Source organism: Rana temporaria, chromosome 12 (assembly GCF_905171775.1).
Source record: "Rana temporaria chromosome 12, aRanTem1.1, whole genome shotgun sequence".
NCBI lineage: Eukaryota > Metazoa > Chordata > Amphibia > Anura > Ranidae > Rana > Rana temporaria.
Window position 1 is genome coordinate 112,415,332 of NC_053500.1, and position 27,131 is coordinate 112,442,462.

Here is a 27,131-nt window from a genome sequence, read left to right on the forward strand (position 1 = left end):
TGGTTTGACAGTTTGGTTGAGAGCACAAGCAAATGTGACATCTAGCATTTCCGGCATGCCGGGAATGTTGACTGTTTTTTTAAACTATCAAATAGATGGGTTTACTTCCGCTTTAACCCACTCCTCGCCCCCTTACATGCCACATTTGGCATGTCATTTTTTTGGGGGCTTCAGGAGAAGGGGACTTGTCCCACTTCCTCCTTCCGCCGAGGGGCTGGAAAGGCGATTAGCTTAACCGCCTTTTCACAGCCCCTCCCTGTAGGCGAGCGCCTGTCCAATCGGACGGCGCCGCGCCGCTCGCGCATGCGCACTGCCGCTCGTGCATGCGCAGTGGGTGCCCGGCCGTGAAGTCGAAAGCTGTCACTGCCGGGTGCCCACACTAAGAATGAAGAGGGGGGGCGAGGAGCGGAGCCCCGGCCGGCGCGTCGCTGGAACCCGTGGAACAGGTAAGTGTCTGTTTATTAAAAGCCAGCAGCTACACTTTTTGTAGCTGCTGACTTTTAATAAACTTAAAAAAAAAGGTGGAAAACCCCTTTAAGGATACAATTAATGATGCCAGTGTTACCTCTTCCTCTTCCTTTTCTTCACAATCTCCCACTTGCTCCTCCGGGACACTTAAATGTAACCTGGAGTTTTGTGGGTTCTTCCTTCGGATTGATCCACGTGACTCATCAGTAATGCTCTGGATCTGTATAGGATAGATTGAAAGACATCTTTGTTGAGAAACTGTCACCAACGTAAAAATTGCAGGTAAAAGGGCAGGAAATGTTAGTATTTAAAATGTGTTTTTTTCTTTCCACTTGCAGTGTGCCTTTTGAGCTAAATAATTTTACTACTAACACAGATACAGTTCCTCCTCCCTCTCCTCTTATGGTATTGTCTAAATATGTTGGTCCAGCTCCTCCACCCTTCCCCTACCTACATAACATTTTATGTTAATGCGTAGGAGTGAGGGGGAATACTATATAATGTCACCTGAGTGACTGCTTTGAGTCTTCTGGGGCTGCTGACATCACATCCAAGATGGTGGCGGTCAACACCAGCCTCAGGACTTTTGGATGTCTACAAAGGGAGGCTTTTAGAGGTCAACATGCATAAAATACATTAAATGCACATATAATCTTATGGGAAGCCTGTTGCTGAAATGAATAGTCTGGCAACAGTGTCTTTTGTATATTTGGACACTGTCATTCTATCATAACTAGGGATGCACCAATACAATTTTTTTAAGACCAAGTACGAGTACCAATACTTTTTGTCAAGCACACGAAGATACCAATTTTTTTGTGTCAGGCCTCGTACACATGACCGAGGAACTCGTCGGAAAAGACACATCGTTTTCCTTGGCGAGTTCCTTGTTAGGCTTGTCGAGGAACTCGACAAGCTTGCTTTGCGTACACACAGTCAAGACCAAATCTCCTCTTTCTCAAACGCGGTGACGTAGAACACATACAAGTTCGATTCCACTGGCACAACCCTTGGGGCTGCTTTTGCTAATCTCATGTTACTGCGTGTTATGTAAAAGTTTGGTAAGAGACGATTTGCACTTTTCAGTCTGTTACAGCGTGACGAATGTGCTATCTCCATTACAAACGCTACTTTTACCGAAGGTGCGCTCCCGTCTCATACTTTATTCTGAGCATGCGCAGGATTCTTAGCATACACACGATCGCGCTTCTCGTCGAAAATCAGCCCGACGAGGAAATTGAGACTCCCGTCGAGAAAAAAGAGAACTTGTTCTCTTTTTTCCTCGTCGAGTTCCTCGACAGTTTCCTCGATGAAAATCGTACACACGACCGGTTTCCTCTGCAAAAAAGCTCTGCCACCAAGTTTCTTGATGGATTCTATCGAGGAAAACGGTCGTGTGTACGAGGCCTCATGTGATGGTTTCTCATCAGAAGACCGGGTTCACATATGTGCGGTCCAGTTTTGACAGCGGGATTTCAGACCCCTCTGGTGCACCTTTGTTCAACGGTTCAGGTGAGCTAATCGTCTCTCAAAATCATACCGAAAAATGTGCTGCGGCCAGCCCCCACATGTGAACCGGCTCCATTGAAAAGGCTGCAGGTTCAGATGCAGTTCAAAATGCATCCAATTCGCATATATGTAAACTAGGTTTAAAGGTGCCGATTACAGTCTGCAGACTTGAAGGTATCAGTTTTAGTATCGGAGCATTTGCACGAGTACAAGTACTCATACAAATACTTAGTATCAGCACCAATACCAATACTGGTATCAGTCAAACGTTAATCATAACCCTTTCTAGTCTCAATATCTGGATCTCTACTGGCCCAAATGAGTAATTCTGGCATTTTCCAGAACAAATGATATGAGAGCATTTTTGGGTTGATGTGAGCTCCTAAGGGGAGCATGGTGTCACTGATTAACCCCCCAAAATATATATATACAGATCCTGGTCCCTTAAAGCGGAATTCCAGTGTTTTTTTGTTTATTAAAAGTCAGCAGCTATAAAAAGTTTACCTGCTAACTTTTAATAAACAAATACTCCAACAATACGGCCACACGGAGCCTCGCTCCTCTCCCCCTCCTCTCCTCGGCGCCTCTATTGAAACTGTGGGCACCGGGGCGGGACAGCTTGTGGCTTCATGGCCGGGCACGCACTGCGAATGCACGAGTCACGCTGCACTCTCCCAGTGGACAGGCAATCTTTCGGGACCTGTCACGTGTCCCAGAAGACCCATAGGTGGAAGCAGAAAGTGGGACAAGAAGTCCTACTGAAAACCAAGCACCCCCCCAAATGTGGCATGTAAGGGGGCGAGCAGTGCTTAAAGCAGAAATTCCACAAGCACAGTACAGCGCTTGTGCTGAGTAACCTGCCTCCACTTCCTGTATGCCCTCTTTATTCTGAACACAAAAATCTGATCTTCTCTATTAGGCCCCGTACACACGACCGAACATGTCCGATGAAAACGGTCCGCGGACCGTTTTCATCGGACATGTCTGCTGGGAGCTTTTGGTCTGATGTGTGTACACACGATCAGACCAAAATCCCCGCGAACAGAGAACGCAGTGATGTAGAAGACACCGACTTTCTCTAACACGGAAGTTCAATGCTTCCACGCATGAGTCTAATCAATTCGACGCATGCACGGGATTACGGGCCGCTGGTTATACGTCATAACCAGCGGACATGTCCGATGAGTCGTACTAACCATCGGACATGTCCGACGGACATGTTTCCAGCGGACAAGTTTCTTAGCATGCTAAGAAACTTTTGTCCGCTGGAAACCTGTCCGCTAGGCCGGAAAACTGTCCGCTAGGCCCTACACACGGTCGGACATGTCCGCGGAAACTGGTCCGCGGACCAGTTTCAGCAGACATGTTCGGTCGTGTGTACAAGGCCTTAGAGGCTGGCATACCACACTATGTACTTAGTTTAAAAAAACGAGCAGTCCTAATACCGAATTTGAGCTGTCTTCAGGCCGGTCACGTGACTTGCAGGCGCTTTACAGCTATGAGCCAAGAGCTTCTGCGGAGGAGATGAGCAGCCGCGTGATCTCCCCGGCTGACGTCAGAGGGAGATCATGGCTGCTCCCGCAGAAGACATCCATTGGAGCTGTAAAGCGGTCACGAGTCATGTGACCGGCCTGAAGACAGCTGAAATTTGGTATTTAGACCAACGGAGCATGCGCAGTATGTTCGGCGCGGGAACGCGCCTAATTTAAATGGTGCCCGCCCCATTTGAATTGGGCGGGCTTGCGCCGAGCGCATCTACATTACACCGCCGCAAGTTTACAGGTAAGAGTTTTGAGAATCAGGCACTGACGCTGTAAACCTGCGGCGGTGTAACATAAATCAGATACGTTACGCTGCCGTGGAGCAACGTAATTGTATCTGAATCTGGCCCATAGTGTGCTATGCCAGGCTCTAATAGAGGGGCTGGCATAGTCTTATATAAATGGTTTAAAAAACCCTTAAAAAAAAATAAAAAATAACCATGGTGGTCAGAAACCAAACCGTCTACATTTATGTTGTTTTAAAATTTTTAATTAAAATGTTTAATAATCATTTTCCCAAATAGTAAAACTACACAATTGTGTGTTGTTGTAGTTATTAGCCTGTAGTAATAATCGACCTTCCCAGGGACTATATATGTAGTGCTAATCACAAAGTGCTGCCAAACATTTGTTCTGTTGAGGAAATGCTCATCACCCGGAGCCAGAAAATTGGTATATAGTTTAGTATTTATTGGTAATCCAGTATAATAATAAAACAATGCGGGTGGAGCCCTATACACTGACGCCACGCCGCGGGCTCTGTTTCTCAGAGCGGCAGCCATTAGAGTACATTTTGGCCGCATTTGTTTGTCTATCATCCACGTCGACTTTTTACATTGTTTTATTGATATACTGTATTACCAATAAATACTACACTATGGGCCAAATTCTCAAAAGAGATACGCAGACTTAACTGCTGTTCAGCCTGCGTATCTCTGTGCCTAACTTTGGAAACGATTCTCAAAAGGCTTTTTCCAAAGTTAGGCAGAAAATCTGACATGTGTAAAACACTTACACGGTCAGATTTTAGGATGCAGTACCGCATCCGCCACTGGGGGCATTTCTCATTGAAATCCAGCTTTGCGTATGCAAATGAGGACTTAAGTAGATTTTCAAAGCATTTCAGCACTTTGATTTCTGCCTAAGTTCCGAATTTGCCGGCGCAAAATTAGGGCTGGTTTTACAATGTGGAAAGTTAGCCAAACCTTGTAAAGGCCCATTCCAGCGACGGCATTTGGTATACATTCCTGAGGGAGAACTCCACGGCAATTTTGAAATTCAAAACCGGCATGGGTTCCCCCCCAGGAGCATACCAGGCCCTTAGGTCTGGTATGGGTTGTAAGGAGACCCCCCCACGCCGAAAAATTGACGTAGGGGGTCCCCCTACAATCCATACCAGACCCGTATCCAAAGCACGCTACCCGGCCGGCCAGGAAGGGAGTGGGGACGAGCGAGCGTCCCCCCCCCCCTCCTGAGCCGTGCCAGGCCGCATGCCCTCAACATGGGGGGGTTGGGTGCTCTGGGGCAGGGGGGCGCACTGCGGGCCCCCCCACCCCAGAGCACCCTGTCCCCATGTCGATGAGGACAGGACCTCTTCCCGACAACCCTTGCCATTGGTTGTCGGGGTCTGCGGGCGGAGGCTTATCGGAATCTGGGAGTCCCCTTTAATAAGGGGGCCCCCAGATACCGGCCCCCCACCCTAAGTGAATGGATATGGGGTACATCGTACCCCTATCCATTCACCTGTAGGCAAAAAGTAAAATGTAGTAAACACACAACACAAGGCTTTTTAAAATATTTTATTATTCTGCTCCGGAGGCCCCCCCTGTCTTCGTTATTAGCTCAATTACCAGGGGGGGCTTCTTCTTCCACTCTCCGGGGGTCTTCTCCGCTCTCCGGGGGTCTTCTCCGCTCTCCGGGGGGGCTTCTTCCATCTTCTCCCCTCTTCCGCTCTTGACTCGGCGAACCCCGGTTCTTCTGCAGCTCTCCGGTGCCTTCTTCTTCAGCGCTGGCTGCCTGCTATGTTTGTGTGTTAGCTCGATTTCAAACAGGCAGCCGGCGCGGTCTTCTGTGACGCCAGGGTCTTCTGGTCTTCTGTTCTTCCGATGTTGCCTCGTCGCCTGTTGTCGCTGCAATGATGGAAGCGCGCCTTGCATCCCATTTATATAGGCATCACCGTCCCATCATGCTCCGGCAGGTACCCACGTGGTGGGTGCACGTGGGTAGGCACCCACCACGTGGGTACCTACCGGAGCATGATGGGACGGTGATGCCTATATAAATGGGATGCAAGGCGCGCTTCCATCATTGCAGCGACAACAGGCGACGAGGCAACATCGGAAGAACAGAAGACCAGAAGACCCTGGCGTCACAGAAGACCGCGCCGGCTGCCTGTTTGAAATCGAGCTAACACACAAACATAGCAGGCAGCCAGCGCTGAAGAAGAAGGCACCGGAGAGCTGCAGAAGAACCGGGGTTCGCCGAGTCAAGAGCGGAAGAGGGGAGAAGATGGAAGAAGCCCCCCGGAGTCCGGAGAAGCCCCCCCGGAGTCCGGAGAAGCCCCCCCCGGAGAGCGGAAGACCCCCGGAGAGTGGAAGACCCCCGGAGAGTGGAAGACCCCCGGAGAGCGGAAGAAGAAGCCCCCCCTGGTAATTGAGCTAATAACGAAGACAGGGGGGGCCTCCGGAGCAGAATAATAAAATATTTTAAAAAGCCTTGTGTTCTGTGTTTACTACATTTTACTTTTTGCCTACAGGTGAATGGATAGGGGTACGATGTACCCCATATCCATTCACTTAGGGTGGGGGGCCGGTATCTGGGGGCCCCCTTATTAAAGGGGACTCCCAGATTCCGATAAGCCTCCGCCCGCAGACCCCGACAACCAATGGCAAGGGTTGTCGGGAAGAGGTCCTGTCCTCATCGACATGGGGACAGGGTGCTCTGGGGTGGGGGGGCCCGCAGTGCGCCCCCCTGCCCCAGAGCACCCAACCCCCCCATGTTGAGGGCATGCGGCCTGGCACGGCTCAGGAGGGGGGGGGGCGCTCGCTCGTCCCCACTCCCATTCCTGGCCGGCCGGGTAGCGTGCTTTGGATACGGGTCTGGTATGGATTGTAGGGGGACCCCCTACGTCAATTTTTCGGCGTGGGGGGGTCTCCTTACAACCCATACCAGACCTAAGGGCCTGGTATGCTCCTGGGGGGGGAACCCATGCCGGTTTTTTCTTTGAAAATTGGCATGGAGTTCACCCTCTCAGGAATGCATGCTGAGCGACGCTGTCATTTTTTTTATAATTATTTGTTTTCCCGGCGCGTCTTTTTTTTTCACCCGTCGCAACTTTAGTGTCCCGTCGAAATTCTCAAAGCCGACCGGCGTTAATTACGTTCGCGCGCTGCACATCGGGAAAATGACGTCACACGCATGCGCAGTACGGCCGGCGCGGGAGCGCGCCTCATTTAAATTTTAAACGCCCCCAGGAGAGGAGGACCGCCTTACGACGGCGGCACTTAAGTTACACAGCGTGTAATTTCTACCTAAGTGCTTTGACGATCAGGTACTTAGGTAGAAATTTTAAGTCAGTGTAACTTAACTGCTTAAATTTAAGTTACGCACAGTTTTTGAGAATTTGGCCCTATATATTTTCTGGCTCTGGGTGGTGAGCATTTGTGGGGAAACTTTGGCTTCCTCCCACACCCCAAAAGATATGCTGGTAAGTTAATTGGCACCTGTGCAAACTGGCCCTAGAATTGTTATGTATGACTGTGAGTTGAACCTAGTACACATGGGCCAAATGTTGGGCGTCATCGGGCGGTTCAATAAAAACACCTGTGTTTGGCAGCTGTTCCGTTTGGCCAGCTTCTGTTGGGCGAACATGCTGGAAAACCAGCGGCTGATCAGCGCTCTCGGCCAGTGGCTGAGAGCGCTGACCGAAGTGTTCTGGCGGGGCGGCCATCCCCCTGTCAGAACACAATAGTGAGATTGCTGTACTAACGCTGGATCATTAGTACAGCGACTCAGACCTGAGCTGTCAGTTTTATTTAGTTTTTGAACAAAAAACCTGATAGTGTGTACTAGGCCTTAGGGACCTTAGATTGTAAGCTCCTTGAGGGCAGAGACTGGGGTGAATGTACATTATTATTATTATTACACATGGTGTATATAGCGCCAACAGTTTGCACAGCGCTTTACAACATGGGGCAAACAGTACAGTTACAATACAATTCAATACAGGAGGGATCAGAGGGCCCTGCTCGTTAGAGCTTACAGTCTAGATTGTATAATATATTTATATGTAAAGCGCTTTGTAAATTGTTGGTGCTATGTAAGTACCTGTAATAAATAAATGTATTCTTTAGTTAATACGTTACCTCTCTCTCCCGTTCTGTTTTGGTAAGGTGCATTTGCTTCAAGATTTGTGATCGTTGTTCCATCACGAGGGTCTTCTCATATGTGTATGCAGAAATATCGCTGTCATGCTAAAAAAAAACAACATATATACATGCATGTTAAACAAATGTTCTGATTATTTTCTGGACTTCAGTCATTTGTACAGCATAAAAAACATAAAATATATGCCTGTGTAAAATAATATATACTTTATACGTCAAAATTATCATTAAATTCTGTTTTTCTTTTTATTACAGTAGGGGAGGCAATATCTATTTTTTATTACACTCTGTTTGGGAGCTTTTACCCTTTTCCCTGTCCTGGATACACCCTGACTTACACATGACCAGGACCGAAAAGTGAGGGGATCTAACTAATAAAAACTTGGGAGATGGTCTAACTCAGATTACCCACTCTAATAAAGGTAAGCCTAGACATCTCAAGTTATGGCCTATGAGAAAGTAAGGGAAAACCGCTTGGTTCCTCCCTCCATTGTCATTGAATTCAGACCGATAGGATGCAGTCACTGTTTGGCCAATCATTTTCCACTTGTCAATTTAAAATTGACTGAGCCAGGCCATAAATTATCAGCCAAACTGTGACTGCACCAGGGCCGCCATCAGGGGGGTACAGGTATTACACCTGTAAGGGGCCCGGAGGTCCCCAGGGGCCCGGAGGCCCCGGATGGCAACCCCCTTTTTTTATTTATTTTTTATAAAAAAAAATATTTTTTTTATATATTTTTATTTTATTTTTTAATAAAGTTTTTTTTTTTTTTTTAGAGGTCCGGAGGTCCCCATATATATATATATAATATATAATATAATATATAATATTATTATTATTATTAAAGGGCCCCGGATGACAACCCCCCCTTTTTTTATAAAAAAAAATATATTTTTTATATATATATATTTTTTTATATATATATTTTTTTGTCTTTATATATGTTTATATATATATATATATATATATATATATATATATATATATATATATATATATATATATATATATATATATATATATATATATATATATATAAATGTATTATTATTAAAGGGCTCAGAGGTCCCCAGGGCCCCATGTGTGGCAAACCCCTTTTCTTTTTTTTTTATAAATGTTTATTTTCTTATTTTTTTTTTATATATATTTTTTTATTTTTTATTTTTTTATTAAAGGGCCCTGAGGTCCCCAGGGCCCTGGATGGCAACCCCCCTTTTTCTTTCATAAATGTTTATTTTTTTATATATATATATTTTTTATTATTAAAGGGCCCAGAGGTTTATTTTTTTCATTTTTATTAAAGGGCCCAGAGGTCCCGGATGGCAACCCCCCTTTTTTGTAATTTCTTTTTATATATATATATATATATATATATATATATATATATATATATATATTATTAAAGGGCCCAGAGGTCCCCAGGGCCCCAGATGGCAACCCCCCCCCCCCGGTTCTCTGCTCCAGGGGGCCCATGCCTGAAGCTGTGTAAGGGGCCCCATAATTCCTGATGGCGGCCCTGGACTGCACCCAACCAGATGGCATCTGCAGGACATTACAACTCAAATTTTAGCCAATTTTGCAGGCATCAGACAACATTAAAGCCATCTATCAGGGCCTTTAACAAGGTGTTTTATTACTACTGTGTCTCGATTAAGGCGCATTCCCTTCGTTTCCTATCCTAGTGACTGGTGGACAGGAAGTGGGAAGAAATGATCCCAATAGGCACACAGGTAGTAATAAAAAAATGACAGAACTTTTAGCCTTTCCCCATGCTTTTTCTTTAGAACAAGGGTGTCAAACTCAATTTTATCGTGGGCCGCATCAGCATTATGCGGCTCACGAAAAGGGCCGGTTGTATCTGTAAGATTAGATGTCCAACGCATCCCCTCCCCTTACATTAGATGTCAAGAGCCACCCCACCATCAGAAGTTAAGTCCCCCACTCTCCCTTATATCACAGTGCACCCCCCTTTCCTTATGCTGCTGCTGGGAAGAAGATGGATGCATTGCTTGAAAGCAGAAAGTAAGGGTCTGGATGAGGACCAGAGGAGGGCTGGAGCTCTCTGGCAGCTGCAGAAGAGGTGCGAGGGCCACATGAAATGGCCTGGAGGGCCGGATTGGGCCCGCGGGCCTTGTGTTTGACACCTGTGCTCTAGAAGTTAGTAATTTGTTGGAGTTGGGTTTTAACAGTGCTTTGCCCTATCTATCTACCACTAAACATTAATATTTACCCTAGACCACCCTGTTTGGCTATTTCTGTACAGGCAATAAATACTTCTATACAATGATCCTGCAATAGTGATGCTATAAGTTTAGAGCAGATGGGCCAAACACATGCTGTTGTCAGGTATGTAAGCAATATAGAAGCCTAATTGTTTCTGTTATGTTACATCAATGTGTGTTTTCTTTTCTTTTTTCTTTTTTTACAGTAAAAAATGTGTGTTTTCTTTAATAAAACTGCCACAATATGTCACTCAATGTGTTGTGTGTGAGTTATGTTAAGAAATTAATATCTGTTTTTTTTTCTACCGATTTTTTCTATTCTATACAATTTTATATGATTGAACTGAACAATCTATACCTTTTACAGACTAAATCACAAGGACAAGTTGAAATTTAAAGTGTATTCCAGACAAACAGCGAATACCAATAATCAATTCAAAGCATATCTGTCAGTTGCATAAACACATTTTTATAAAGAACTTTTTACAAAAAAGACAGTTAATGCTTACCTCAAACCAGCAGATTTTCACATGAAAAGCCGCCACTGCCTAAAGAAGCTTCTCAATTTGACACTTCTGGGAGTACCCAATGCCTGACCCCCTGCTGCACTGAGTGGTTTAATCCCCCAGCCTTTTAGTCATTACTGTGTCCTGTAGAGACATAGAGGCTAGTGGGAGGAACCATAGTGTGCAGTGGGGGACCAGGTATCTGACACTCAAGGATTTGTCAAATTTTGAACAATTTTCAGGCAGTAGTATCTCTTCAAACAGGCATCATTGCAGGGGGGCTTTTCTTATTTCATTCTACAGCCATCGCTTTAATGTACAGTTAAGCAAGCCATACATTATGCAATTTTCTTGCCTGGCCTGCCTGATCGCATGCAAAATGAAAGTGTTTAGGTTTGACCTCATATTATATGGTTTTGGTAAATCTTAAGGATAATTGTACAAGAAAATTGTATAATGTATGGCCGGCCTATCTGTGACAAATAACAAAGCTGCCAGTGACTTCATGTGTTTTCATGTGACAACACTGAAGAAATTACATGTGACAATGTAACGTAGTGACTGTACAGCTTGTATAACTGTGTAAATTATATTTTTCCTCAAAATAACTCAACACACAGCCATAAATGTCTGAACCACTGGCAAATAAAGTGAGTACACCCCTAAGTGAAAATGTCTAAAATGGACCCAATTAGCCATTTTCTCTCCCCGTGTCATGTGACTCGTCTCAGGTGTAAATGGGGAGCAGGTCACTGAAAGTTCAACATGGCACCTCATGGCAAAGAACTCTCTGAGGATCTGAAAAAAAGAATTGTTGCTCTACATAAAGATGGTCTAAGGCTTAGACTCTAAGCTATAAGAAGATTGCCAAGACCCTGAAACTGATCTGCAGCATGGTGGCCAAGACCATACAGCGGTTTAACAGGCCAGGTTCCGCTCGGAACAGGGCTCGTCCATGGTCGACCAAAGAAGTTGAGTGCATGTGCTCAGCATCATATCCAGAGGTTCACTTTGGGAAATAGATGTAAGAGTGCTGCCAGTATTGCTGCAGAGGTCGATCATATACCATCAAATTGGTCTGCATGGCTGTCATCCCAGAAGGAAGCCTCTTCTGAAGATGATGCACCAGAAAGCCTGCTAACAGTTTGCTGAAGACAAGCTGACTAAGGACATGGATTAATGGAACCATGTCCTGTGGTCTGATGAGACCAAGATAAACTTATTTGGCTCAGATGGTGTCAAGCTTGTGGTGGCAACCAGGTGAGGAGTACAAAGACAAGTGTGTCTTGCCTACAGTCAAGCATGGTGGTCGGAGTGTCATGGTCTGGGGCTGCATGAGTGCTGCTGGCACTGGGGAGCTACAGTTCATTGAGGGAACCATGAATGCCAACATGTACTTTGACATACTGAAGCAGAGCATGATCCCCTTCCTTGGTAGACTGGGATGCAGGGCAATATTCCAACATGATAACGACCCCAAACACACCTCCAAGATGACCACTGCCTTGCTAAAGAAGCTGAGGGTAGAGGTGATGGACTGACCAAGCATGTCTCCAGACCTTAACACTATTGAGCATCTGTGGGGCAACCTCAAACGGAAGGTGGAGGAGGGCAAGGTCTCCAAAATCCACCAGCTCTGTGATGTCGTCATGGAGGAGTGGAAGAGGATTCCAGTGGTAACCTGTGAAGCTCTGGTGAACTCCATGCCCAAGAGGGTTAAGGCGGTGCTGGAAAATAATGGTGGCCACACAAAATATTGACACTTTGGGCCCAATTTGGACATTTTTACTTAGGGGTGTACACTTTTGTTGCCAGCAGTTTAGACATTAATGGCTGTGTGTTGAGTTATTTTTGGGAAAAGGCTAATTTACATTGTAGCATTGTACAAGTAGCATTTCTTCAGTGTTGTCACATGAAAAGATATAATAAACTATTTGCAAAAATCTGAGGGGTGTACTCACTTTTGTGAGATACTGTACATATAGTTGAGTAAATATATCAAATCTAAATCAACTTGGCCAGCTTTTGGCATCAGGTATATTTTAGATCTGAGCACAAGAAAAGAGTAAAAATCACCATTTCCACCACTTCCACTTCCGCAGTAATTCTCAGATGATACAAGAAGGTTGTGAGATCTTTCTTCATCTGGATACTATTATCATCCATTTGAGCCACGGTGAAGATCCTCATCGTACATCTCTTCCAGACCTTTGTGGAGAGGGCACATATAATGGTTCACTTGAAGCAAGATTATAGTCTTTTCATTGGTAGCTCTGGGTTATTGTGTTAACAAGTATAATGGCTGAATTACGTTTACATTAAATTGCACTCCAGTAATTGTAAGAGAAATGAAAGAGCATAATGAAATAGAATCATGCCTGATTTTTCTCAGCTAACCCACAGTTGTCATTAAGAAAGTGCCAGCAATTATTTATAGAACAGAAAATGAGATAATGATCACTATACATGCAGCCTGTGTAAGAGGCAACTAATGCTGTCCCATTTTCTTTAAAAGGCCCAAGACAGTGAATTGATTCTTTTGTTATATCCTGTTACCACCTTGTTTTGCACCTTTACATAAAATCCTAAAGGACAGCTAAAAGAGTTTCTTTCTTTAGCTAAAACTTACATCAGGGCCGGTTCACACTGGTCAGACATACGCTCCGACTTCGAGAGCACAAGTCGCATGATGTGTCAAAAGCAATGGTTCCTTATGAGAGCCGTCTTAACCGGTCCGACTTTGAAAAAGGTCCCTGCATTAGTTTGGTTCAACTTGGGCACGATTTCAGTCCATCCATTTGATTCTTTACGCTCAGCCCTTACCCTGTAATAAAGATGCTCACCTCCGCAGCCTCTATCACATTTTAAAATCGTCACGGCTCTGAGGTGCTCTGCCTGCACATTTACATTATTTATTGACTGGTTCCTGAGAATGAGTAAACAACAAGTCTCTTCCTCCACCCAGGGCCGGCCTTTGGGGTGTGCGAGCTGTGCGGCCACACAGGGCGCCATGGGCAACAGGGGTGCCGTGAGGCCATCACAGCTCGCAGAATGTGATTTGCAGTCAGTTACTCACATGATCATCACAGGAGTCCGACTCCTACGAGTCACAGCAGCAGGCGCTGCCAGGTCCCCCTGCTCGCTGCCAGGTCCCCCTGCCCTGGGACTGGGTGAAGAGCAACGCATTGGCTGCGGCACCTGAAAAAATAAATGGCTGCTGCCGGCCCCGACAGGCACACTGTGCATGCGCCACCGCTGCTCGGAGTCGGGAAAGCCCAAAAACGCAGTGGCGTCTATGCGCTGGGCGGCACCATTTTTAAATACAAAGCCGCACAATCTACCGAAAGGTAAGTCACACTGAGCCCCTGGCCCTGCATGCATCTACTTTTTCAGATAAAAAGAAAAAGTATTTACTTTTTATAGCCAGCCTACACACAGAAGGGGAGGAGGATATAAGGGACTTAACATAAGAAAAAGTTATTGTGTCTACTAACTACGGGAAAGATTTATGTCATTTTTTTTTTTTTACTAGTAATTTTTTGCGGGACTGCAACATTGCGGCGGACAGATCAGACCCCTAACTGACATTTTTTACACTTTTGGGGGTACCAGTGACATTACTACAGTAATCAGTGCTAAAAATATGCACTGTTACAGTATTAATGCCATTGGCGGGGGGGGGGGCACCACAGGATTAGCTCGCACAGGGCGCCTGAACACCCAAGGACGGCCCTGCCTCCACCACAGCAGACAGCTTGTAGTTCTCAATGAATTTTGAGGGTGCTGATGAGCGCCCTTGTAGTTTATTGACACGTCCTCCAGCTTTCTAATAGAAATCCCATACAGAGGTACAGGAAAGAACCTGGAGGACATGTCTGCAGGAACCTGATACTACACTCACGATCCACTTATTGCAGATGCAATGCTCTGCAGGCTCCTGTAGGAAAAAAATAATAAATGCATATTTTTTTTCTGCAAAAATATGTGAATTTATAATTTTTTTCCAGAAAGGTGAACTTATCTTTTAAACCTTATATCCAGTACTTTTTTTTCACCCCTCCTTTTTCAATTCATTGGCTGTTACCCTTGTTGCCCACTCTTAGCCCACCTTACCGCATGTGCTCTCCATACTTTGTCATCCCATTGCTTGTGCCATGCAACAGTCAGCAGAAGCTTGCTGACTACATACATGTTGAAAGTGATGCTGAGGAGTTTCTGTGACCTGTCACTTTCAACCTGCATGTAGACTATTCCCTGTTGACTCGAAAAAAGAAATGACCAAATGGGCAAGTCGCGAAACATGTCAAGCCACAGCTTTGTATACAACATCGTACAGACATCAAATCTACGGCTCCTCAATCCCTTTCAGGATGTATCTACTATGTAAACAGTTGGAGTTTACACCTTTCGGAAATGTTTCTCGAATAATTTTCAACATTATTATATTATTATATATCATTTCCTGTAGGTTTTGAAGGGCTATTACAAATGCTGCTAGTTTTGTTTCTTTACAGTTCTTATTGAACTGAGCTTTTATATGTGTATTCTTTTTTGTAATAAATCTATTTTTTATATAAACTTTATCTTGAATTAGACTATATCCTTACCAGAATATAGTGCCTAAAAAGTCCATGACTTGCCCATTTGGTCATTTCTTTTTTCGAATTTATTTAGGACGTGGCACACTTAATACTTGACCACTACATGTGATGATACATTTGAACTCCTTCTTTTTGTAATTCCTTTTTGACTGATGTGGAAACCAAGTAATGTACAAAGAGCACAAAAAAATGTCCTTATTGTTAACAATGGTGACCATATTGGGATAGACCATATCTTGTTTGGACATTCCAGCAACAAGCCAGGATTGAGCAGCTGAATTTTGGAGGTGTGTTAAGAAGTCAACACACATTTATTTGTGTTGACTGAACACAAATAAGAGATAAATTGTTGTTAGTAGAGAAAAAATGGACTTGCTATTCTCTCTCTATCAAAGGAAAATAGAAGTAAGAGAAGGTATAAGGTCGATCAAGAGGTAACATCTGATTATATTACTATAAATATATTGTATCAAGTTTATGGTACTTTGGTATATGGTTTGACTTACCGACACAGGTAAAATTGTTACCATTGTAAGGTTTCCACTACCCAATAGAAAAAAAAAAACACCTAAAATCTGAAGTTTAGATATTTTTATGGCGATCTAACATTACATGAAAATAAAGGTAGAAAGGTAGAGAATCCAGTAAACCAAATGCATTAAAATTGTCTTCACCTTTCTTTCAAAGAAAACTTGAAAGAAGTGTGCAGACAATAATAGATGTTTTAATGTATTTGGTTTACTGGATTCCCCGCATTTATTTTCAGTGTATTTGAATTTAGGTAATGTGGTAATTATAGAATGTTTGTTGGAGAAATATTAATGAATAGTGTAACTTGTCTTACAGCCATGGGAATTTAATGGCAATACATGCAACCATAGGGAAATAAAATGCAGATAATAATTATTATTATTAATATGATGGCCACTATTACATACATCTACTGATATTTACCTTATGGTGACCTAAGAGGAATGGCAACAGCATTAGCATACCACCATCATGAACAACCCACCAAACATCAATATTGCCTTCAGAAAATCTCTCTGGATTGGCAGGAAACATGCTAACATTTTTGGCAACGATCAGAGCCAGGCGAGCTGCAGTTGTTTCCCTTACAAGCTCTGCAATAAAGGAAAGGGAGTAGAGGAAGGTATTGGCAACAACTCCACATTTAAAGAAATTGTAATGCATAAAAGATAAAATTCTATACCAATAAAATCTCTCCAGGTCTGGTGATCTTCTTTTTGCCTCCAATTCCGTGGCCATCCCACAAGGACAGTATTATGCTGTAGTCCTCCAAGTCCACTGGACTGAATCAGATGGGAAATACCATCCCGGATGTTTGAAGAAGTGACTACTTGACAAAATCCCTTTACCTTCTCAGCTTCCATAATACGCCGGATAGACTGGTTTGATAAACAGTGACATTGAAAATTAGAAGAATGCCTTAAAACCCAGCCCCAGACAAAATATATATTTGTTTAAAGCTTTACAATGTTTTTTCCACTTTTATTGCTGTCTCCCCCTGTTTGGGAGAACTTTTCTTACTTTATGTCTATTTGACCCGTGTCAGAAAAAACATAAAATGAAAAAAATCTTCAAAATTCCTATTTGGTGCGTGTTAGATATGATAGGCAGTGAATGAATATCTTCCTAACTGGGATATTAGGAGAAAAACACTTTAAGTTTTGAACTTTCCTAAAACTTCCTGCCCAGGGCACAGGTATCTGACAGAACAGAGAAGAGAGATATCCTTGGGACACAGCACAGATCGTATTTAATACCCTTTTGAAGTTATAACCCTTTACAAATCTATCCATAACAAAATTAAGTTTTGACTGGAGTTGGGCTATAAACAAGCCACCAAAGTCTATATAGTATACCATGAAATTAATCTTACTTCTTCCGCACGCTGAGCCTGTGGATGATTCTCCAAATAGGTTCCTTCTAACACTGAGCCAACAATAGTCAGACCTTTGCCTGCTTTCAGCTGAGAGGTCAAGGAAAGAAGCTGAGGGTGAACGACATTTTGATCCTGATCCACACGGACCAGAACAAGCAACTGAGGTCTAAAAGAAGAAGAAGTTAACTATTAAAATTTCATCCCAAGTGACTTTTTATATATATTTTTTTTAGAATTATTTACAGAAAAACATCAAAGTAGGTAGGCTGCCTACACATACCTCCAGTTTTTGGTGTGCGGGGGACCCTCTTCCAACCTTAGAAGAGCATATCGAGCAGCACTTAGTGACAGGCCACGAATTCCATCTCCCCACTCTTTTTCAGCCCTGCACAAACAAATATCATGTTAAAATCTTTTTGTTGCCTTCCTCTACTAAAGACACGCAAAATAGTTCACCATTAAACAAGGAGATGGGTGCACTTTGTGGGCTCCTTTTAAAGGGAACATGAATGAAAGTTATCATAAAAAGAACTCATTGTACTCAACCTGACAGGACCCGATATCTGTGTGCAATAAGCGGTGCTGCGGTAAAAGCTCTCGTATGCCTTAGGTATCCATTTAAAGAGTAAATACCAGCACTTGTCCTGGGCTTGTAAATTGTTCTTTATTAAACAGCTAGATAAAAGTCACAGATGCAACAGCGCTACTGCACTAGCACTGTTGCATATGTGCCTTTTATCAGAGAGTTTAAAGCGGATCTCCCATGCAAATACGTATTTTTTTGTTGGGGGTAGTTAAATAGTTAATTGCAGGGCTTAAATAAACTCACGTATCTCGTCTCCAACGTCCGCTCCTCTCTCTTTCTGCCTGCAATATACACTTTTATTCCTTTGTGTTCGCCGTTGCCATTTTAACTGTGGGCATTAAAATCCCACGAGCAGGGACTTCCTAGTTGCGGTGATGCTGTTGTGCCAGCATCCACCGCTCGATCTCGCGCATGTGCACTCGCAGCGGGGAGCAGCGGCGTCAGCGCCTGTGTTGCCATAACGGCAGGCGTCGTAATTAAAAGTTACCGCCCCTGATGTAAACCCAGGCTCATGTAACAATACGCCCGCCCTCCTTCCTTTGTTTAAGTCGCGCGTCACTTGCTGGTAGAGAAGTAGCGCGATATTTGCTATCACAGCTCTAAACAGGAACACAGGGAGCTATGAGAGAAGCTCCCAGAGCACACTGCGTGGTAGGGGAAGTGACCTCATCCCCGAAGAATACCCGCAGTTTTGCTGACCGGAAGCATCTGGACAGTAAAAGTACTGTACACGTATGAAAAATATAAACAACCATTTTAAGCATTTTTAATATCGGCTGTACTATTAATGTAATCTTGCAATTAGGGTGGAGCTCCGCTTTAATAAAGAAGATTTACAAGCCCAGGACGAGTTCTGGTATTTACTCTTTAGATGAATGGAAATTAGGTGGATATGTTGGAAGGCTTTACTTAATTCTTCTAAAGTGCATCATTGTTGGAATATTGGTCCTAAGGCCACGTACACACGGTCAGTCCAAACCAATGAAAACGGCCTGAAGTCCAGTTTCATCGGTCCAAACTGACCGTGTGTACGGTCCATCGGTCCGTTGTCCTTCGGTCAAAATTTTTAGAACTTTAAAATCGAACCGATGGACCACTGCCCGATAGGTCCAAACAGATGGTTAGTACACAAAAGCATCGGTTCAAAACCTGCGCATGCTCAGAATCAAGTCGACGCATGCTTGGAAGCATTGAAGTTCGTTTTTTTAGCACGTCGTATGTTTTACGTCACCGCGTTCTGACCCGATCGGTTTTTGAACTGATGGTGTGTACGCACATTAGACCATCAGGCCACTTCAGCAGTGAACCGATGAAAACGGTCCGTCGGACCGTTCTCATCGGTTTGGACCGACCATGTGTACGCGGCCTCAGATATTCCAAATGTTACCATTTTTAAAGGGTAACTCCACTACCGTGGGAAAGAAATATTGGAAATATTAAAAGAAAATAGCATATACGACTGCAACACAAGCCAATTACTTTCTTTTTCAGTCTTCAGTGCTATCATTTTCTGTAAAATTGTATGCAATATGGCAACCTGGAGGCTTCCTCTACACAGTTGGTGTATGTAATGCCCCCAGAGATGTAATTTCCTGCTTATGTGATTGGCTGACTGATTTTCCCAGAAGTCTGCACGAAGATACAAGTCAAGTTTTAAGCATCCTCTGCAACCAAAATGTCATTTTTGGTGAGATGCTCCTAAAGGGCAAATGACTTCTAAAGTTATGCAGGCACTGCAGCTTTCCTCATTAGAGTCCTATGAGCTGATTAATAAGGAAGATTTCACTCCCATTCAGAATCGGTATCCAAAGGACAGTGGAAAACAAGCAGCTATTCCTTCAGTGGAGAAACAGGTAGGAACAAAGACCCAGATTCTCGTAGATGGGCGTAAATTTGGGCGGGCGTAACGTAATCTGATTTACGTTACGCCACCGCAAGTTTTTCAGGCAAGTGCTTTATTCACAAAGCACTTGCGTGTAAAGTTGCGGCGGCGTAACGTAAATCACCCGGCGGAATTCAAATTCGGCGGGTAGGGGGCGTGTATCATTTAAATGAAGCGCGTCCCCGCGCCGAACGAACTGCGCATGCGCCGTCCCTAAAAAATCCCAGCGTGCATTGCTCTAAATGACGTCGCAAGGACGTCATTGGTTTTGACGTGGACATAAATTACGTCCAGCACCATTCACGGACGACTTACACAAACGACGTAACTTTTTAAATTTTCGACGTGGGAACGACGGCCATACTTAACATTGACTGTGCCTCATAGACCCAGGGGCAACTTTACGCCGGGAAAAGCCTAACGTAAACGTCGTAACTTAACTGCGTCGGCCGCGCGTACGTTCGGGAATTCGCATATCAAGCTAATTTGCATACTCAACGGGGAAATCGACGGAAGCGCCACCTAGCGGGCAAAAAAAAATTGCATTTAAGATCCGACGGCGTAAGAGACTTACGCCTGTCGGATCTAATGAATATCTATGCGTAACTGATTCTAAGAATCAGTCGCATAGATACGACGGCGCTAAGCAGAGATACGATGGCGTATCTGGAGATGCGCCGTCGTATCTCTTTTGAGAATCTGGGCCAAAGTTTGCAACGTACATTGATCACCCAGAGGAGATAGTTTTTTTTCAACAGAAGTGAAGTTACTTTTTAATCAGATCTAAAATATCTTCTTGTTTGAAGTGCCAAAATTGCTGCAACCATTATGATGAATTTGTCACAAATGTATGCAAACTGTCTAACAACAAACATGCATTCGGCAAGTGAAAACAAAAATTGAATAAACCTGTACATAAGTAAATCAACCTTTTTTTTTTGTCTGGGTAGAAGTCTGATCGTGACAAATTTTGTCGTCATTTCCCAGTGGTTGAATATGCTTTCATTTTAAGCTATTTTACATAACTCTGTATAATCCAAAGGAAAAGCTGCACATCAATGATGTCTTCACATGCAAAACTTTAATCGGCAGAGCTTTAGCACTCAGTCCTGCCCCCAGAATCACCCCTCTTTGCATTCGTTCTACAAAGTTACCATTATATGTGTACTGTATGTGTGCAATTGGTTTAAAATCACTCACCCTCTGTACTCAATGTACTTGTAGATTAGACCAGCTATCAACATAGCTACAAGAGCATAATACCAAGAGCAGATAAACATGAGAGAAAGGCAAAGACTCATACCAAGGAAAGACAGGGCCCTGTAAGAGAGAGAAAGGCGTAGAAAGCATTTCAGGAACTTGGTCCAAGAGAACATCTCTGAGGCCTCGTACACACGACCGAGTTTCTCGGCAAAAACCAGCAAGGAACTTGCTGGGAGATATTTTTTTGCCGAGGAAACCGGCCATGTGTACATTTTCGTCGAGGAAACTGTCGAGAAACTCGACGAGCCAAAAAGAGAGCATGTTCTATATTTCCTTGACGGGAATGGAGAAAATTGGCTTGTCGAGTTTCTCGACGACTTCACAAGGAGCTCGACGAGCAAAACGATGTGTTTCGCCCGTCGAGTTTCTCGGTCGTGTGTACGAGGCTTCATTCTCTAAATGTGAGAAAAAATTCATGAATTTTTGAAGTAAGCACACTGGCTTCAGTTATCTATTTATATGGACAGCTGGGTGTGGAAGTCTCTAATGTAAGGCTTATATCAAATAACAAAAAAACTATCTATTCCTATTCAGTAGAGTTGGCCTTCACTCACCAGTGATAATATTTGAAGCGAGGCCTCCAATTCGGAGTCCTGAGCAATGTCTGAACTGCACAGGCCAAGTTAACAAACATGTAACACATCAAGAAAAACCTGTAGTTATAGGAAAGAAGAAAAAGAGACAGAAGCTAGAAAATTAGAGGAAAGGAGATGTTAAAGAAGAATCCAAGAGTAAGTATGGAAAAAAAAAGGATCCATGCTAACACTGAGACCAAAGATATAGGTGACATACATGGAAAGAATAGGTGCAACTTCATCCAGTGATGCAATGAGGATGCCAATTTCACAGATACAAGCGGTCAGTAGGAGGGCCCACGTAGGTTCTCCATTAGCCTTGCCATGGCCAAAAACCTGTGTAAATAGAAAAAAAACACATTCACCTTACTATATTAATGTTTATAATGGAATAAAGCACATTAATATTCCAATAGACAAGGGGTCTATTTATAGAAGTTTTTAAACAACTCCAACTTAAGATTCACAAATTTCCTAATGGAATCCAATTGTAAAGATGGTGGATCTTTACTAAAAACATTTTTTAAGATGGCCTCTAAATATGTCACTAGATACAGGATGTATCTCATATGCATCCAAACCTTTCCAAATCTTTTCTTTTGGAAATCATCATGAACATTTGTGCTTAATAGTTTACTTTTTTCTGTTATCTTTTTTTAAATAAAGATTAACTCCAGGAAAACGGGCAATAACTAGTGTGATTTGATGTTACTTGGGTGCCAACATCCCAGAAATAGTCTTTTTTTTAATGGGAGTATGAGACTTTCCTGGCACCACATATGATTAAAAAAAACCAGGGAATATATATATATATATATATATATATATATATATATATATATATATATATATATATATATGTATATATATATATATATAAAACCTTATTACATATTTTATGCAGAACATAAATCCATATCTCAAAACATACACTGTAGGCTTAGACCAGGTGTCTCCAAACTATGGCCCTCCAGTTGTTCAGGAACTATAATTCTCATAATTCCTAGTCATTTCTGTGAATGTCAGCATTTTACAATACCTCATGGGACATGTTGTTCTGTAACAGCTGGAGGGCCATAGTTTGGATATCCCTGGCTTAGACATAGAGGAGCAGGACCCCACACACTACTTTCATAGGTTCAAGTTTTGATGTAGGGCAGCTTCTACAAAAAAAAGCCCTATATCTTTAATAGTATGTTGTTAATGGTAACAATTAAAAACAAGGCCGTTCAACCAGAGTATTTAAAGAAAGGGAAAATGAGAGAACGAGTGACATATATTGTTCATCTGTAACCCACAGTTTGTGTCCTTCCTTATAATAACACTCCAGGATGTGGGTGAGGAGTAGACTGGCCCTGTAATAGTTTCAAGTTTGGAAAACCTCTATCTCCATCCCTCTTACATCTAACTAAAATGTCATATCTTAGCCTAGGACAATGTTTAGCCAAGATGTATTTCAATACAGCCATGAGTACCTGTTTAAAGGATATCTAAAGGTAAATTTAAAAAATTTGGTCTCGGCCGTCACAGGAAGTGACATCAACGGTGATGGCCGAGACCAGAAGATTCCATTCAAATGCGCTTTTTTTTTTTGTCGGACAAGTGTGAACCCGGCCTTAGTAAACCTCCCCCATTACATTTAGGTTTTAGGCACGCTTTAAATTGCAGTGGGCAAGGATAACATTAAGAACAAAATCGTAAGATCAGCACAAAAAAAACAATATAACCTGTTTAAAATTTTAAAAAGATTATATTCTTGCTGCCTTCAAATATTTTTTCCTTGTGCAATCTGATCTCATTGAACAATCTAAAATTTTTTTTTTCAACTTTTTGTACTGCTGTTGGACACCGATGACTTACTCTGAGGAAAGGCACAATGCCATCTCGAGCTATGGCCTGCAAGAGTCTTGGTGCTCCTGTTAAGCTCTGTAAACCAGCTCCACATGTAGAAAAGAAAGACCCGATCACAATGACCCAAGGCGATGGCCAGGCCAGTGTTCCCACCACTAAATTCCCATTAACAGCTTCTCCAAACCTGCAAGAGAAGATACACATTTAAGTACATGATTTTTCGCTCATCAAATTATCTTTAGGACAAGGAGCAGATCTTGTTTGAAAACCATTTTCTGTGCTAAATAAAGGAGCATGTATCTGTTCAAGAAAGACATGACATCACACAAGAAAATCAGAAAGTGAAACACAGTGTAAAATGTAAAAGAAAAAAAAGGGAGAGCTACACAGTGTTTGCAAATATCTAGAACAGCCTTTTTCAACCAGGGTGCCAAGGCACCCTGGTGTGTCTTATGTGTTCCTCAGGGGTGCCTTGGTAAATTGCCCACTATGTGGGTCAGCTGCCAGCTCTAGTTAACAAATCAGCCTTCATTTGTGTATTAAACGCTCCCCCCTCCCTGGCACTGCAGCTCACTGTGGGAAAATTTAGCAACAGAGGCAGTGAGCAGGAGTAGGTGTGGCCAGGTGCGGATTGACAAGCTATAGGCTTGCGAATTAGCATTGACAATGCTGTTAGCCACACCCCCTACAACATCTTCCAATTTCAGTGTAAGCAGCCTACATTGGAGTGGTAACTGCTCAAAATTCAGGAGAAGTGTGCACAAATACCAAAAAGTTTTGGAATACTCACTTATCTTGTAAAACAACCCCTTCAATACATGCGCCAAACAGAACAACAGAGGTAATATCTGTACAGTTGTAAAGGAGACATTTCCATAATTTAAAATGTGGTTGTGAATGTTACACAATCGGCTTTCGTACGTTTTGTTGTGTTTGAGGAGGTCAATTTGTAAAATCTTTTTTGTGACAATGCAGACCAGGAGAAATAATGTTTAGGGGTATCTTTACAAATGAAATCTTAAAGCGTTACTAAAGGTAATTTTTGTTCTACTTACCTACTCTGTGCATTTGCAACCAAGATATCCAGGAAATTCTACCGAATATACTTTTATACATTTGATTTTCAATCAACTTAGACTGTTCTATGTTGAATTCATGGACAGGATATTGCCACAGAGACTTAACAACTTGGTGGGAGTGTGTGGTCAGACTATGACATCCGTGTGAGAAGAAATGTCTATATGCTACTGACGTTAAAGGTCTTTTTTGGCAATGGTGTTCTACATGATTACATGACTTCAATGACTACCTTTGTATGTGGCAACACTTCAAAGTAACTGCTCTGTTGGGAGAACAATGCACAAAGCCTAGTACACACTGGCCGAATGTCAGCCAGCATCGGCCCATTCAATAGAGACCGGCCGACATTTGGCCCATGTGTATGGCAGCCGGTCTGACAGTTCGGCCAGCTTCTGTTGAAGGCTTATGATGAAAAATGGTCCGCCAACTGGCTCCCGATCAACACTCTCAGCCAATGCTAATAATTAACAATAAAAAACTAGTGGTGTGTTCTAGGTTTCAGGGCTTTTTCACACGAGTGGCCAGGGGGCAGTAAACAAACAACTTACTTTCTGGACAAAATTTTTTTAACTTTTTACTTTTTTACTTGATGAGTAAAACGTAATTTCAGTAAAAACCACTTATTTACTTTTTTTGGCAAATTAACTTGTGTGCCTGATTTTATATGTATCTTCTTTTACTACATATACAGATAGAGACTAATAATAATATTCAACATTTTTAAGACCTTTGTCCTTTTTGATTTACAAATTCTCCTTCCTTTGTTTACTTTTTATAGATTTGAAGAAAATCTTTGGGAGGCATGGGCACAAGTCATCGCTGATCTCTAAAGTAAGGTGACCAGATTTTTAAAATGAAATCCGGGGACATATTTTTTTTTACTAGTAATGGTGGCAATCAGTAACTCTCTGCCCATTGCCGCCGCCGCCCGCCTCACAGCCTGTCAAGTCTTACTCTCCGGGCCCCGGCTACTACTGGGTGGGGAGCAGAGGAAGATCACTCCGCCAGGGAAGGCAAGGAGATAAGCAGGAAGGTGGCTGGCCGGGACTTGAGCCAAGGTAGAAGAACATGTGAGCAGAGTTGAATCGGCATGCACCAGAAACTGAAGAAATATTCACTCCGCCTGACCAGCACATGATCATCAGAAAGGGGCGCAGATAATGGAAAAAAATACACCCCCTAAGCTAGTAGGAGTCGCGGAATGGGGATGTCTGGTCACCCTACTCTAAAGACTTGTAAAGCTCAAACTTGCTTAGCATGAATAGCACTGAAGAGCAAAACTCCATCCCCCCCTCCCCACCAGGGGGCTCCAGCAGCTGCCCTTATAATAATCAAAAACTGATGACCACCATTATGAAAGGATACACACAAAAGATGTGGTAGCAATAGCCATTATAGTTCCTATAGGGATTGATTTTTGGGCATCACGGAGATCTCCGGACCTGTTTGATCCAGCCATAATGCCTGTAATGAAAAAGTAAGAAATGCAGATGCAACATTGACAAAAAATTTGACTTTCAGAGAGTAGGCAGTATTTAAAATAACATGCATTTGGCATAATTTAGTCACACCCCGCTTTTCACACATTTACTAATTTTGCACCCCCAGTTGAGCCTTAATTTAGCCAAAGGTGGGAAGGTGTCTCTGCTTTTACGAAGACCGCTTGCTTTCTTTCGGCTACATTAAGTAGCTCACAGCCACGTAGAGGGAGACGTTTTTTGTGGGTGAATAACATTTTCAGCGACTGATAAAGCACTCCATTCCTGTAGCTAGAGTTAGAGGTGCTTGCTTTCAAAGAATTTGCTTATTAAATCACCAGGCAGAAGTGATAACATGGGTTCTCATTAAAGCTCAATTAACTCAAACTGTGAAAAGTGATTAAAAAAATATTGTCAGGCGGAATATTCTCGTGCTCAAATTACATCCTCCTACAGATACTTCTCTCCTAATCAAACGCAAGGCAGGTGGGGTAGACGTAAACCGCAAACTGCTGAGTGTAATGAAGATGGGAACTGAGATTGTATCTCCTTGATAAGTCAAACACCCAGGAAGCCATGTCAGAAGAGGTGGTAATCAGTTACAACAACTTATGCATCACACTGTAATCCTCTTTTAACTTAAATGATATAATTGTAATAAAATGGTTTATGTAAAAGAGTTTTGAAACATTCATGGGTAATTATGTAAAAGGATCAGGGCGAGTGATAAGCTTGGGTGGTTCAGATTAGGATCTTTGCCAGGAGGCTGTGACCTGTACAGGCCAATCATCTGCAGCCAATACATTCACCCCCTCCCTTGCTGCTGCACATTGCAAGGGGCAAGTATATAAATGGCTGTGGGGCCTGGAATGCCCCAGCCCCAGATGGTTGACCTGTACAGGTGACAGATTTCTGGCGGGCTTGCCCATGTGGATTTGGATCGTAGTCCAAACACACCCAAGCTTATCGCTGCTCAGGACATGACTAGAACAGACTTTGTCTAAAATGGTATGTCTTCAAACCCGCAGCTGACTTCTCACCTTGAAAATGTATGTAAAACTTAAGACCTCATGCACATGGGCCTCCTGCATTTATACAGGGGAAATTGAAGTGCAAACAAACATTATGCTTTCCACATCCCTTTTTCCTGTGTCTAGATCAGGGTTCCTCCAGAGGTTGCTATGGTGTCCTTGAGCAATAAGGAATTTCTGCCTCTTAGATAAGTTCCCACTGACACCATTGATCTTTTTAGCTATCTATACACAGTAGGGAGT

General features: G+C 43.0%; 1 protein-coding gene across 2 annotated transcripts in view; it reads right to left on the reverse strand.

Moving 5' to 3' along the window:
• SLC12A5 (solute carrier family 12 member 5) overlaps positions 1 to 27,131 on the reverse strand; it is a 182,460-nt gene that overhangs the window by 17,945 nt on the left and 137,384 nt on the right. For both annotated transcript variants that reach the window (XM_040330201.1, XM_040330200.1), the window contains exons 10-22: positions 25,745 to 25,843; positions 24,090 to 24,147; positions 23,309 to 23,483; positions 21,666 to 21,784; positions 21,428 to 21,526; positions 20,811 to 20,930; positions 17,423 to 17,527; positions 17,140 to 17,308; positions 16,450 to 16,645; positions 16,191 to 16,360; positions 12,712 to 12,843; positions 7,883 to 7,990; positions 566 to 688 (exon numbers count right to left, since the gene is read on the reverse strand). In XM_040330201.1, the coding sequence (XP_040186135.1) occupies positions 566 to 688; positions 7,883 to 7,990; positions 12,712 to 12,843; positions 16,191 to 16,360; positions 16,450 to 16,645; positions 17,140 to 17,308; positions 17,423 to 17,527; positions 20,811 to 20,930; positions 21,428 to 21,526; positions 21,666 to 21,784; positions 23,309 to 23,483; positions 24,090 to 24,147; positions 25,745 to 25,843 (1,673 nt within the window). The remainder of the gene's footprint in view (positions 1 to 565; positions 689 to 7,882; positions 7,991 to 12,711; positions 12,844 to 16,190; positions 16,361 to 16,449; positions 16,646 to 17,139; positions 17,309 to 17,422; positions 17,528 to 20,810; positions 20,931 to 21,427; positions 21,527 to 21,665; positions 21,785 to 23,308; positions 23,484 to 24,089; positions 24,148 to 25,744; positions 25,844 to 27,131) is intronic.